Here is a 13,204-nt window from a genome sequence, read left to right as displayed (position 1 = left end):
GTATGTGTGTACATGTACATGTGTGTTTATGTTAGAGTGTGTGCACATTTCTATGTGTTTGTATGTGTATTTGTGCTTGTTTATTATATACAGTGACCTCTATATGCATAGACAAAAGTCCGTCATTGGTTTTATTATTGCCAATAATTTAATGAGGTTCCAATTATCAAGAGGAACTTCGCATTTTAATTTACCACTTTCAAATTATCTTCTTAAGCGTTTAGATGATGCGGATACAATATTAATTGAAGGCAAATAGTTACATCACCATAATCGATAATATAGCACTGGAATTAGACGTTTTTCCAATACTGGATTCGATTATTTTATCTCATCTTCTGGAAGACAATTGGATCAACGTGACTACGTTTCGATAGGAATATGAGAAACCAGCTTTGTATATGATGTTAACTCTTACAGGAACCACAGTTATCTATTGAGCCGGTGATTCAAGTCAGTTTCTATAACTATGAGGTGATCAGATACAAATCTTCCACCTGGATCGAAGGCCAATCCATTAAAAATAACTTGCTAATTAACTTATGGCAGTTATTCTTTCAACGTGAACGTGAGAAGTGTGGAATAAGGTTTTTTCCTCCGAAGACCAAAGTACAAATATTTAGCTGTACTGTTTAGAGTTCTGAAACTCCTTTTGAGAACATATCTAACGAGTATGACGACCGGAAGACCGCAAATCACCGCTTCAGTACAGTCCGAACACACTAGTTTCGGTGCAGGTAGAATCGTTAGAGGTTCGGACAGGATTGTTTGCGGTACTTTATCCGGCCCTTTGTACTCGGAATTCAAATCCTGCCGTTGCGTGCCAGTCACCGTGGAAGTGATTAGAACTCAAACACACTCAAAGTTAACCATGAATAGTATTAGTAATCAACCTGCTGAAAACCTTGATCGTGGACATGATGAGTGTTGATACACACACACACACACACACACACACACACACACACACACACATACACACACACACACACACACACACACACACACACACACACACACACACACACACAATTCTGAACGTTACATTTCTGCATTCAATCCAACAAATGTAATTTGGTCGGCATAATTTAGAATCCGTGGAAATGGGCAAAAAGAAATCAATCCATAAGTAATTGTATAGAAGAGTTTATTGAATTGGTTAACCGTGTAGAGTGAAAGAATCTAACGTTTCGGACAAAGTCGTTCTTCAGTGTGAGAGAGAAAGATTAAGAAAGAGAGAGAGAGAGAGAGAGAGAGAGAGAGAGAGAGAGAGAGAGATGAGGGAGAGAGAAAGAGGGCTAATAAATATAGATCGTATTATCCATGGCGCAAAATTGCGAATGAGAAAATGGATGTAGTAAAGGAGTGATGTAGACAAGCTGATGTGACCAGAAACAGAGAGAAAAGAGAGAGAGAGAGAGAGAGAGAGAGAGAGATAGAAAGATAGATACATATATATAGAGAGAGAGACAGAAAAGAGAGAGAAGAGAGGGAAGATGTAGCCAGTAAACAGTGGTGCGAGTAGTGTGAAAGCTGTATAACGAGTAGGAAGTAAAATGTGAGGAAGAAGCGGTCTGAGTTTACAACAAGAGTACTTTCGTGGCTTGTTTCAATTAAGGGCAGTCAAAAACAGCACATTTTAGTGTTCCTAGTATATGATGTGTTTGTCGATGTAATTAACTTTCATCCTAAGCGTACAATACGTTCGAGAAATTTGACTACAGTCACCTATATTCTGCGATGACAGATTTTATAGAGTGAAATATGAGCTGTAATGATATATTATCTTCAGTCTGTAGTTGCAACCCGTAATATAATATAATATAATTCCAGGAAATGTGGGTCACTGTTCAGTGACTTCGAAATGGAAACGCAAAATTAAATGAAATATCAGTTTTGTTAGTGACTAACTGAATGCTGGAGTAATAAATTTTAAGTTAAATTGTGGAAATGAAATTATTTTAATTGATTAATTGCGGATTGTCAAGAATCACAGCTTGCTGAATCAAGTTCGGTGTTTTTATGTCACGAACAAGGCTGAGGCCTTTACCATATCACAAACACTTACCTCTCAGTGATTAAGTTTATATGATTCTAAATATGGAAACCAAGTAGTTGTCTATCAGTAATATCCCATTCTGTGTCAAGAAAAAACTTTCTCCTAGATTAAAATCCACAACGGAAGAGCCATTAAGAGGCTACTACCAATATCAGTCACATATTCCTCAAATTACATTCTACCGTCTCAAAAAAGATACATTAGGTTATATAGTCCTAGATACATTGCGTCTAAAGAAAAGATGGCTTGATCATAGTTGAAATGCCTTTGATTGCAAGTTTGTTCAATCAAGGCTGTTTATTAGCACTAGGGCAGTAGTTTAATACACTAGAGTTGATAATAATAAACTACAACAAACGCTCCCAATAGGCTACAATTTCTACCCAAGGATTGACAATATCCCCTTTGAATGTATCGCTGTGACAGCAAGAGTAAGCTCCATCATATTTCACCTATAAAGAAGGATCTCTCTCTGAGACAGACATGGATTAAATTAGGTACAATTAACACTCTCACTGAATAATGCAGACAGACTTAAACCGTTTAATAACACCGAGAACACTTTAACAGGGTACGAAATAATGGAAGAGAATCAGATTCAACATATGCATAAAACATGAAATATAAAGCTCTATCTTATGTTTACTATTTGGTAAGTATCAAAACACAACAAATATTGCATTATTCACAAGAAATTTTTCGTTACCGTAAAGTATATTCAAAGCAAATCAATCTGAAGAAGCTCATTCACCTCCTGACTATGACAATGGGAGTGTTTGTAGTCAGTCTTGCGAGGTAACGAAACACTTCTAAATTATACTGTGCCTGTAATGTTTATTATTGATGACTGGCGCTCCACCACTCTATGCACGGCTGAAGTTTGTAAGCAAAAATGGTACTATCCGTAACCACAATCTACTAATTTGCTTACTCATGGTTCTGCTATTTTACTCACAGATGTGGTTATTCCACTGTTATTAGCTATAATTATGCCACTACGTGATATTAGATCACTGAGAGTGAAGTTCTTAAATCAAGGGTAATATTGTTAACAATATGAACATACAACTGTAATCAGAAGGATACACAACCAAAAATACATTCTTACCCTATTTCGTCGCTCATGGTTTTCGTCTGTGTGTGTATTTCACGAGTCAGCTAGTAATTCCGAGGTGCAAAAACCTTTAAACAAAGAAAATAAATAAATAAGTAAATTTTAAAAAAAACAGGAATACTATAGGTTACTAAAGTGGGAAGACGAGGTCCATCCACCATTTTATCTTCATGAAGGATCTAAAATTGTATGTCCCAAATGAACCCCGCCCCAAGTTGGTCAAGCAATTTGGCGAGGGCATTGAGACATCCTTTGCACTGAATAAATACAAGATGACAGGACAATGAGACAGACTGACAAGTGGAGCTGGCTGTTTAGAATTCCAGAGATGGAAATTATAAAGGACCTGGAAAATTTCGCTTTCTTCAAATGCTTTCGACATGAGTAAAAAAAAGTTTTGCAAATGAAAATGAAAAATGAACATTTTGACATTCAAAAACATTTAAAAATCTTATCTCAGTAACAAGACTATCTACGTCAACATATTTGCAGCCTGAGTCTTAGTATATTCTTTGTGGTATAGGACCAGAATATAGCAGAAATAGATTCCATAAAGTGTAATACGAGAAATAAACAAGAAAAACAACACAATGAATTTAACGCCCAATAACTGTACATTACTAGAAGAGAAGTGGTACGGGAGTACTTAGCAGATTATTATCAAGATAATATCTTTTATAATAAAAAGGGCCCTTCATAATAGGCGACATCAGTGCTAAACTAGAAGGCTTGGACTATTTATTTAGATCACTATTGTACTGGCAACATAATGGCCAATAGTCAACAACTCCTAGAATTGTGCTTATCACAGTTTATGTGTCACCAACATCTACTTTGGTTTTAAAAGCCACCATAGAGTATCCTGGAGATACAGTCTAAATGTTTGCGCAACATAGTCATTGTCACTATCAAGTGTCCTTATCTCAAAAATTATTTGCCGACTAAAACATACCACAGTGCAGTTTGTAATGCAGACGATTCGCTTGTTTGCCTGAAGGTCAGGCTGCAACCATAGAAGTTTCAGTGAGACAAGCTGAACATGATGCTCTCCATGCAACAGACTCTGAGAAGATTTCTTCTTCAGTGCAAAGAACATCAGATAAAGTTCAGTTTGGAGACAAACTTGAAATAGTCATTCACATTGTTACGATAGAAGGTTTTGCATGAAAAAAAAAAAGCAAAACCCTATCGAACCCCGACGAAATTTTGAAATGTGGCGAACCAATCTTCCCTGAATATCTCCACAAACTTCTTAATTTCTAGAAAATGAGTGCAGTTCCACGAGATAGATGGGATACTAAAGCGACAGAAGTTTAGAGAGGCATATCTCATTTTAGTATAATTGACAAACTATATCTTTGAGTCGAAATATGGTTTCTGCACCTATAGAGCTGCCATAGACATATTTTTACAATGCCAGTATGAAGAAAAGCGACGAGAGCAAAATTAATTAATGTACCTGGCCTTCATTAACAAATGATCTGTTTCAGTTGCTACTAGTCATTAGTTGACTACCTTAAGTTAATAAGCATAAGATAATCACTGTGCGGTATGACGGGAATTTGGAGGGAAGAACCGATTTCAGCAAATATGTATCTTCACGTCATCACTATTGGCATATTATTTGTGCTATTCAACTGTCTGATGGCTACTCTTCAGAATAAATTAACTAAAGGTCAAATCTTATTTACAGAAGGTTAGAAACGTGCTGTTTACTGACGATGCAGCTATCTTTACAAACTCAGCAGAAGGCTTACAGAAGATCATGGACAGATTTTCGGGAGCTGGCAACTTCTCACGATCACTCTTAAGAACAATAAAGTTACATCCACGGCCGACTGTGTGAAACGAGGACTGGACTTCAAATCGTTGCAGCGGGTGCTCTTTATCACACGTTCTCCAGTGTTTTCGAGATTAACGCGTGCCGTCTTCACACACACACACACACCTATGCTCTCTCTCTCTCTCTCTCTCTCTCTCTCTCTCTCTCTCTCTCTCTCTCTCTCTCTCTCTCTCTCTCTCTCTCTCCACACACACACACACACACGCATACACAATTGATTGCGAAAGCTGGCATCTTACATTTTTTTTGAGTTTCACGTTTCTGGATACGAAGTATCCAGCATTTCGTATCGAGTTAGAAGTATGATGGGTAGGAACGCGAAATTCGAATAGCTAGATATGAGATTCCAGCTCTCATAGCCATAAATAATACTTACCCATTGGCATTGAGCACTCTTTTGAACTTCTCGCCGATAGCTACGTACAAACATACATACATACATACATATATGCACATATACACACGCACGCACACACAAACACACACATACATATATACCGGATACATAATCTGTTGAAAATGAATTATGTTTTTATCAAGTTTATTTGTTGACACGCCCAATAGTATTTGTGAGATGCACTTATGATAGAATATGAGATCTCCTCTTTGAACGAGTCCTCTTTCCATTTTATATGTTTGTGCATCACTGACGTTATTGTTTCGGGTTTTTTGCTTTTATTTTTAGGCATAGCTGTGTGTTAAGTAGCTATTTGATAACCGGTATTGGTTATACCATTTAATAACCGGTATTGGTTTGTTTACGCCCCTGTAATCTAGCGATTCGGTTAAAGAGAATGATAGAATAAATACCAAACTTTAGAAATAAGGAGTGCGATCGATTTGTTCGACTAAACTCCTTCAATGAGGTGTCCCAGCATGGCTGCAGTCCAATGACTGAAACAAGCAAAAGATAAAAGAAACCGACCCATAAAAATGTATCATGTCAGTAACTATGCACTAAATATTCGATAAGTTATATTGACTTTTTCTGGGCTGTCATCCAACTTCTTTTATTTTGCCCTTTTTCACTTCATTTTCCGCTTTTTTTCTCTCGTATCCTCATTATTCAACTCATACTAATATACTTACAAATTGCTTTCAAATTTTGGCACAGGGCCAGAAATTTCAGAGGACGGGGTAAGTCGATTACATCAGCACCAGTGTGCGACTGGTACTTATTCTATCGACCCCTGAAAGGATGAAAAGCAAAGTCGATCACGGCGGAATTTGAACTCAGAACGGAGCAACAGACGAAATACCGCTAAGTATTTTGTCCGGCGTGCTAATGATTTTGCCAACTTGCAACCTTACTTATCTACCTACATATTAGTTTCAAATTTTGGCACAAAGCCAGCAATTTCGGAGGAAGGGTAAGTCGATTACATCGACCCCAGTGCTCAACTGGTACTTATTTTATCGACGCCGAAAGGATGAAAGGCAAAGTCGACCTCGGCGGAATTTGAACACAGAACGCATAGATGGAGGAACTGTCGCTAAGCATTTTGCCCGACGTGCTAACGATTCTGCCAGCTCGCCGCCCTAATTTACCTACATATTGGCCGTCTGATATCGTTGTGGCTGTTGTAGTGGTGGTGGTTGTGGTAACTATGTTACTGGATATGGTTATTACTGCCAAAGTTATAGAGTTGCTGTTGTTGTGGTTGTTGTTAAACCTCAAATCAACCCTTTCTAAGCAGATCTGTAATCAAAGGCGTTCCATTTAGGGCTACCCCGTCCTGATCTCGGCTATTGCATATTTACGACATTTTCTAATGTATCTATCTCTTTCTTTTCAAGGCGGTGTAATATAACTTGTACAAGATCTAGTTGCTATAACTATCAGGTCGGGTGACCACTTAGAGGCTACTCGTTGGCTCGAAAACATGGAGTTGTGGAGAGAGGTTGACCGAGAGATAGCTACATGTAGGGAAGTAGCGACATTGCTATTATTAACGGTGGTGTTACGGATAGAGGTAGCTTAGATAGTAATGGTAGTAGTTGTTATTGGTTGGCTCAGATCAATCCTGATTCAATAGCTCTATGATCCAAGGCGATCATGTGCAGTACGTTGGGTTAGCAACCTATTCTCATTATAAAACTGCTGTATTACTAGAAACATTCAACGACAGTCCGATGTACAGTCCTGCACGGATAAGAAATTAAAAAAGGTTGCATAGTATTTTCACTAAGGTCCACTTTACGTATGCGTATCCGTATCACCTTTCAGGCCCTCTCTAGGTTCTGCACTGAACACTTTAGCTTATGCAGAGTGACCCGGTAGCATGTACTACACGCTCGCTTTGTGTATATCAGGGACTTTATTGTCCAATATCGCTTTATCTAAGACAGTAGGCTGTAATTTGAGGAGGGTTTGGCAGCTTTTTCTAGCAAGCTAAGCAACTACTTAGCGGTTCCCTTGTTGGGGTGGGGGGTAGAGTCAATGTTCTTACGTAGCACCCCGCCCACTCAGTTTTGATTGAGTAAATGTATGATCAAAATCTTTCTGGTCATAATCATTCCATCTCTTATTCATGTACAATATATCTAGGAGTATATTATCTAACGTGTTCTCCCCTTTTGTAAGACGACCAGAATACGATTTTTGAGAGATTTGACAGCTATTTCTCACAGACCGAGCGACCACGTTGAAGCTACTCAAAAATAATGAAGCATTTAGAGGAGGAGGGATGAGCGAAGAAACTGGAGTTTGATCACGGTGATGTAATGAACTGGCGAGGTATTGACGGGAGTATGTTAGCAGTGGGTGGGTAAGGGAGGGAGGAATGTATAGAAAAACGCGACATTGATCAACAAAGGCCAATTAAGATAATTACTTGAACGGACATTTTCATTGTTTGTAAAGAAAACTGACAGTTATATTGTCTGGCGGTAAAGATCTATAATGGTGACGGTGGTAGTGACAGCGATAATGGTAAAGGTGGTGGGGGTGGAGATATCGTTTTGAGTTCTATAAGGCGTTGGTATGCTGAAGTGTTGCATCCAAGTGGTGCTGCGATATTTGTAACATGGTTGCTGTATGGCGAAAAGTGACGGTGGTGAAGTGAACGAAGGGTTTTTTTTTTTTTTATTCTTTCCTGTACAAGAAGCCATTTAATCACATGTCACCCGCTATACGTCTTCGTATACAATCTCTTCTATTGTGGAAAATAGATTAACTGAGTTAAACACGCAAACATGCGGTGCACAAATGATACTGTCGACCAATATTTACCCACTTGATTATCTCACATTTATATTCACAGGCGCAGGAATGGCTGTGTGGTAAGTAGCTTGCTTACCAACCACATGGTCCTGGGTTCAGTCCTACTGCGTAGCACCTTGGGCAAGTGTCTTCTACTATAGCCTCGTGATTTGGTAGACGGAAACTGGAAGAAGCCCGTCAAATATGTATGTATGTGTGTGTGTGTGTGTGTGTGTGTGAGTGTTTGTGTGTCTGTGTTTGTCCCCCCCCCCTCAACATCGCTTGACAACCGATGCTGGTGTGTTTACGTCCCCGTAACTTAGCGGTTCGGCAAAAGAGACCGATAGAATAAGTACTAGGCTTACAAAGAATAAGCTCTGGGGTCGATTTGCTCGACTAAAGGCGGTGCTCCAGCATGGCCACAGCCAAATGACTGAAACAAGTAAAAGAGTAGAAGAATAAAAGAATACATACACACCAAAAGACATATGTGCGTGTATTATATAAGAACGGTTGTGGATCTGCATCCATATACGTTAATGTAGGGAAGTAGCGATATTGTTGTAACGGCGTGCTAACGTTTCTGCCAGCTCGTCAAAACAGAAAGGTTTTCTTAATCGAAAGAATAGTTAAAAGAAGCGGGGTGATGTCTTGTATTTTTTGATATTGATAGAAATGTGTAAAGATGGTGAGCTGGTAGAAATCGTTTGGATGCCGAACAAAATGCTTTGTGGCATTTCGTCCATCTTTACGTTCTGAGTTCAAATTCCCCCGAGGTCGAATTTGCTTTCCATCCCTGTCAGCGTCGATGAAATAAGTATTAGTTAAGCACTGGTGTCGATGTAATCGACTTAACCCCTCCAACGAAATTGCTGCCCTTGTGCCAAAATTTGAAATCAATATTGATGGAAATCTGTAAGGCGGTGAGCCGCCAAGAATCGTTAGCACGCCGAGCAAGATGTTTAACGGCATTTCGCTCGTCTTCATGCTCTGAGGTCAAATTTCAGTGAGGTTGACTTTTCCTTTCATCATTTCAGAGTCGATAAAATAAATACCAGTTGAGTACTAGGGTCGATGCAATCGACGTAGCCTCTTCCCCGAAATTATTGTCCTTGTACTAAAATTTGAAATCATTATTGATAGAAATGAAGGCGGTGAGGTGGGAAAGTCGTTAGCACGCCGAGCGAAATACTTAGCGGCATTTTCGTACGTTCTGAGCTCAAAGTCCATTAAAGTTGACTTTGTCTTTCATCCTTTCAGGGTCGATAAAATAATTACCAGTTGAGCACTGGAGCCAATGTAATCGACTTAGCTCCATCCCCTCAATTGCTAGCCTTGTACCGAAATTTGAAACCAATATTGATAGAAATGTATAAATTACCAGTTCATTTGAAATATAATATGAAATATATGAAATATTTCATATGACATATGAAATATTTAAAATGAAGACGGCATACAATTTATTATGAAATAGAAAGTGTGTTTAGGTGTGGGGTAACGTGAATTAAATGAATTAAACATATACATCGATCAATGTTTTTATACAATGAGATTTGCTTAACTGCTATTGTTTACGAGTGTATTCGTTGTTAAGACTACAAAGATAACTCCTGTAAACAACTGTTTAAATCATGGTGAGGGATAATATGATAAAGAAAAATATGATATAGCATAAAATATTTGATTATGCGACCCAAGAGAAAGTATATAATAAGGAAAAAAAAAATGAAAATATTTGCTAAAAAGTCTAGTTGGACATCTCATGAGGAAGGGATTTAATGAAATAGTATGAGTAAATATGAGATTCTTGGGTGTATGTAGGAGTTGTAAGTATAATAACAGAAAATAAAATAGAATAAAAATAGAATTATATTTATTTAACTATAGCAGTGTTGATAAATTGGTAGTATTTATTTTGTTGCTAGACGTTTTCTGCAAGAAAACCGTCAGATGATATATATCATTTCTCTGAATTTCTGAGTAATGTTATAAATATGTTGTGGTTAGTAGAAGTGATGTGTATGAAAGCTAAAATAATTGTGTTGTAGTTGAGAAGTAGCAGAAGAGCGACTAGGAATTTAGTTACAAGATAAATATGAGCGCTGTTAAAATTATCAAATTATAATCAGGTGTATTTAAGAACCTGATTTAATATCAGAAATAGGTTGGCTACTTAAGTTTTAGAAGAAATAAGATCAATTTCTAATAGCAACATAAAATAAAAATTAAAAAATTGTAATCACATAATACGTTGTTGGGAATTTGAGTTAATATTAGTGAAACATGTGTTATAAATGTATAAAATATGTTTTATAATTTAAAAGGTGAAATTAACACGTGCTTATCAGAGGAGAGCGTAGAATGATTATAAAAAGTTTGATTATATGTAAATAAATGTTGTCAAGATGTAACTAAATACGTTGGAAAGCATTCCTTAGGCGATCATTCTAAATGGTGCTTGAGAGGAAGGAATCAAATATATGAGAATCATGGCTTTAGTCTTGTTATCCAAGTGTATTCTGAAACCGATTTAGTTGTGACGTGACATTTAAACCAATGTTAGATTTAGGAAGTGAAGAGGGGTAAGGGAGAAGGAGTACGTATTAAAGGGGTTAATATGGCTATATATATATAATATTTGGGGTAATAATTATACACTGAGAGTGTAGCTGTATTCCATTTCCGAATGCAGGGGTCGACATGCTCGTCAGATATTGAATTAACTGTGTAGGTATTTCAGCTCCTTACCAGCGATATAAGCAATGCAGGTGACTTCTGTCCAACAACACAAAATTATTTGAATCAGATATCTCTGTCAGCTTCAACGCTTGATCTTTTTGAGTAGAAGTTTCTCACTGCATTAGACATACCACTCGTCTTCTGTCTTGAGTCAGATGTAGCACCACACATAGTTTTACTTTATATTAACAGTGAGTATATTTTGAACAAATCCCATTGCTTGTGGCCTACTGATGAAGATAATACGTGTGCGAATTAAGTAGTTGTTTGTACCAAAAACAATATTTTTCTCAAGGGAAATATATATTTTGTAACAGGAAAACTTTGATCTGTTTTAATTACAGCTACCGTAAATACAATTTTATTATCGCTCTGAATATATTTAAATCCACGAAGATTTCAAGTAAATTTTGAACTAATGTTAACTCTTGTTTCTGAGAAATATTTGCTATCATATAGCTCCTATTTAGTGCTTTAAATAGGAAATATGAAACACGAACGATATTGTGTTTGGACCGTTAAAGAAGCTCTTCGAATTTTACATTGCAGCTCTTTTTATGAAATAACTCCGTTCACCTTTACGTTATCGACGCCTGCAGGTAGCAGTAGAGTGAAGCTAAAGTAACACGTGCGCGAGCGCGCACGCAATCTTCTACAACACTAACTGTGAGTGTAAATTAACCGCATAAGTGCTAAACATGAAAAAAGATAAAACGGTGTATCTGAACATGTTTAAAACATATTTAAAACAAGTACATACACACGCACATGTATACAGGCGCGCGTAAGAGCGAAGGAGAGTGTGTAATAGACACTTATATTTCGATAAAGTTCTCAAGTTATGTTGTATTGAAGAGCCCTGAATGAGGGCGAAATGGCGCTATCTACAAATCCTAGAATATCTAATAAATGGATTTTATGGAAATATGGAAACATTATACGCTCTTTCACACAGCAAAAAGATCACTCAAGATAAGAAAAATTAAAAATAGAATATAGACTTAGAAGCGTTTTCTTCCCTTAAGGAGAATATTCACTCACTCTCTGTCTGTCTGTCTGTCTGTCTCTCTCTCTCTCTCTCTCTCTCTCTCTCTCTCTCTCTCTCTCTTTCTCTCTTACTCCGTATGCAACTGTAAGCAGCAGCATCAGTCTCCGGTTAAATAATCACGTGTTCCTATAAAGTACATAGTAAATTTAAAAAACGTGCCAGATTATTACAAGAGTGCTCAAAAGCGGTAAGATGAATTGAATAATTTAGAGCCGCAACTATGAATCTGAGAAAGAATTGGTTATATGATGATATGAGTCAGCCAGTGAGACGCGCGCATTTAGATACGTTCAGTTAAAGGTTCTTGTCTTTTGCCAGATATTTCCATCTGATGAAACGCACAGGACATGGAAACTCAAAAGTAGCAGTGGAAATTATATCAGCCAAATAAATTCAATATCTCAGTATCTTCTACATACGATAACGTCGAGTTGACTAATACATTATCAGTGAGATTTGTTGGCGGACACTTTTCTGAAGTCTGCCATATATACACTACATGCGCGCGCGCGTGTAGCGTCCGTGTACATGAAAGTGCGTGTGTGTACGTGTGTTTGTATGCATATGTGTGTGTATATAAATGTCAGCACACATACACATTCACATTCTTATATGTTTGGATTAATAAATAACGACGTCCAAAACCAAGCCTGTCAGTCAGTAAATATATATACTAATATATATATACAAATAAATACGTATGTATATATATATACACATATGTGTGTATGTACATACATATATGTATGTAAATATATATATATATGTGTGTGTGTGTGTGTGTGTGTGTGTGTGTGTGTATCGTGTATAAATTTATGTGCCCGCCGTTTCATAATCAATAATGGATAATTAACTTTGTCACTGTCACGGGAGAGAGGTGAAAAGAAATTATGACGCTTATGCATTTTTAAAGCTACAAATCACTTATGTAATGTGATATAAAAATAGCCGGGAATCTTATTGTCAGAATGAATGAAAATGACTATAACAAACACACACATTTGATATTTGATTTTGGGTCAAATTATAGATAAAACCCATTTAACATTAAAGTAGAATTACTCGGAACTTTTTGGTTCAGTTCATATTTATCAAACTTTTGCAAGACTGTGACTTCGGAGTTTCGACCTGCTAGCTTTCATCAGACAGTCTGATGTAAGCTGTCAGGCCGAAACGTCGAAGTTACCGTCACCCAT

The 13,204-nt window shown here is 37.2% G+C and overlaps 1 protein-coding gene across 14 annotated transcripts in view; it reads right to left on the bottom strand.

Annotated features, from left to right (window-relative positions):
- Positions 1 to 13,204, bottom strand: part of LOC106880009 (soluble guanylate cyclase 88E) — a 298,134-nt gene that overhangs the window by 227,561 nt on the left and 57,369 nt on the right. For all 14 annotated transcript variants that reach the window (XR_016243587.1, XR_016243586.1, XM_089359439.1 and 11 more), the window contains exon 2: positions 3,168 to 3,241. Coding sequence is in view for 12 of the 14 variants with exons in the window: in XM_089359439.1 (XP_089215565.1) it covers positions 3,168 to 3,184 (17 nt within the window). In the remaining 2 variants the exon portion in view is untranslated. The remainder of the gene's footprint in view (positions 1 to 3,167; positions 3,242 to 13,204) is intronic.

Source organism: Octopus bimaculoides, chromosome 11, assembly GCF_046866305.1.
Source record: "Octopus bimaculoides isolate indiv1 chromosome 11, ASM4686630v1, whole genome shotgun sequence".
NCBI lineage: Eukaryota > Metazoa > Mollusca > Cephalopoda > Octopoda > Octopodidae > Octopus > Octopus bimaculoides.
This window is presented reverse-complemented; position numbering and strand designations above follow the sequence as displayed.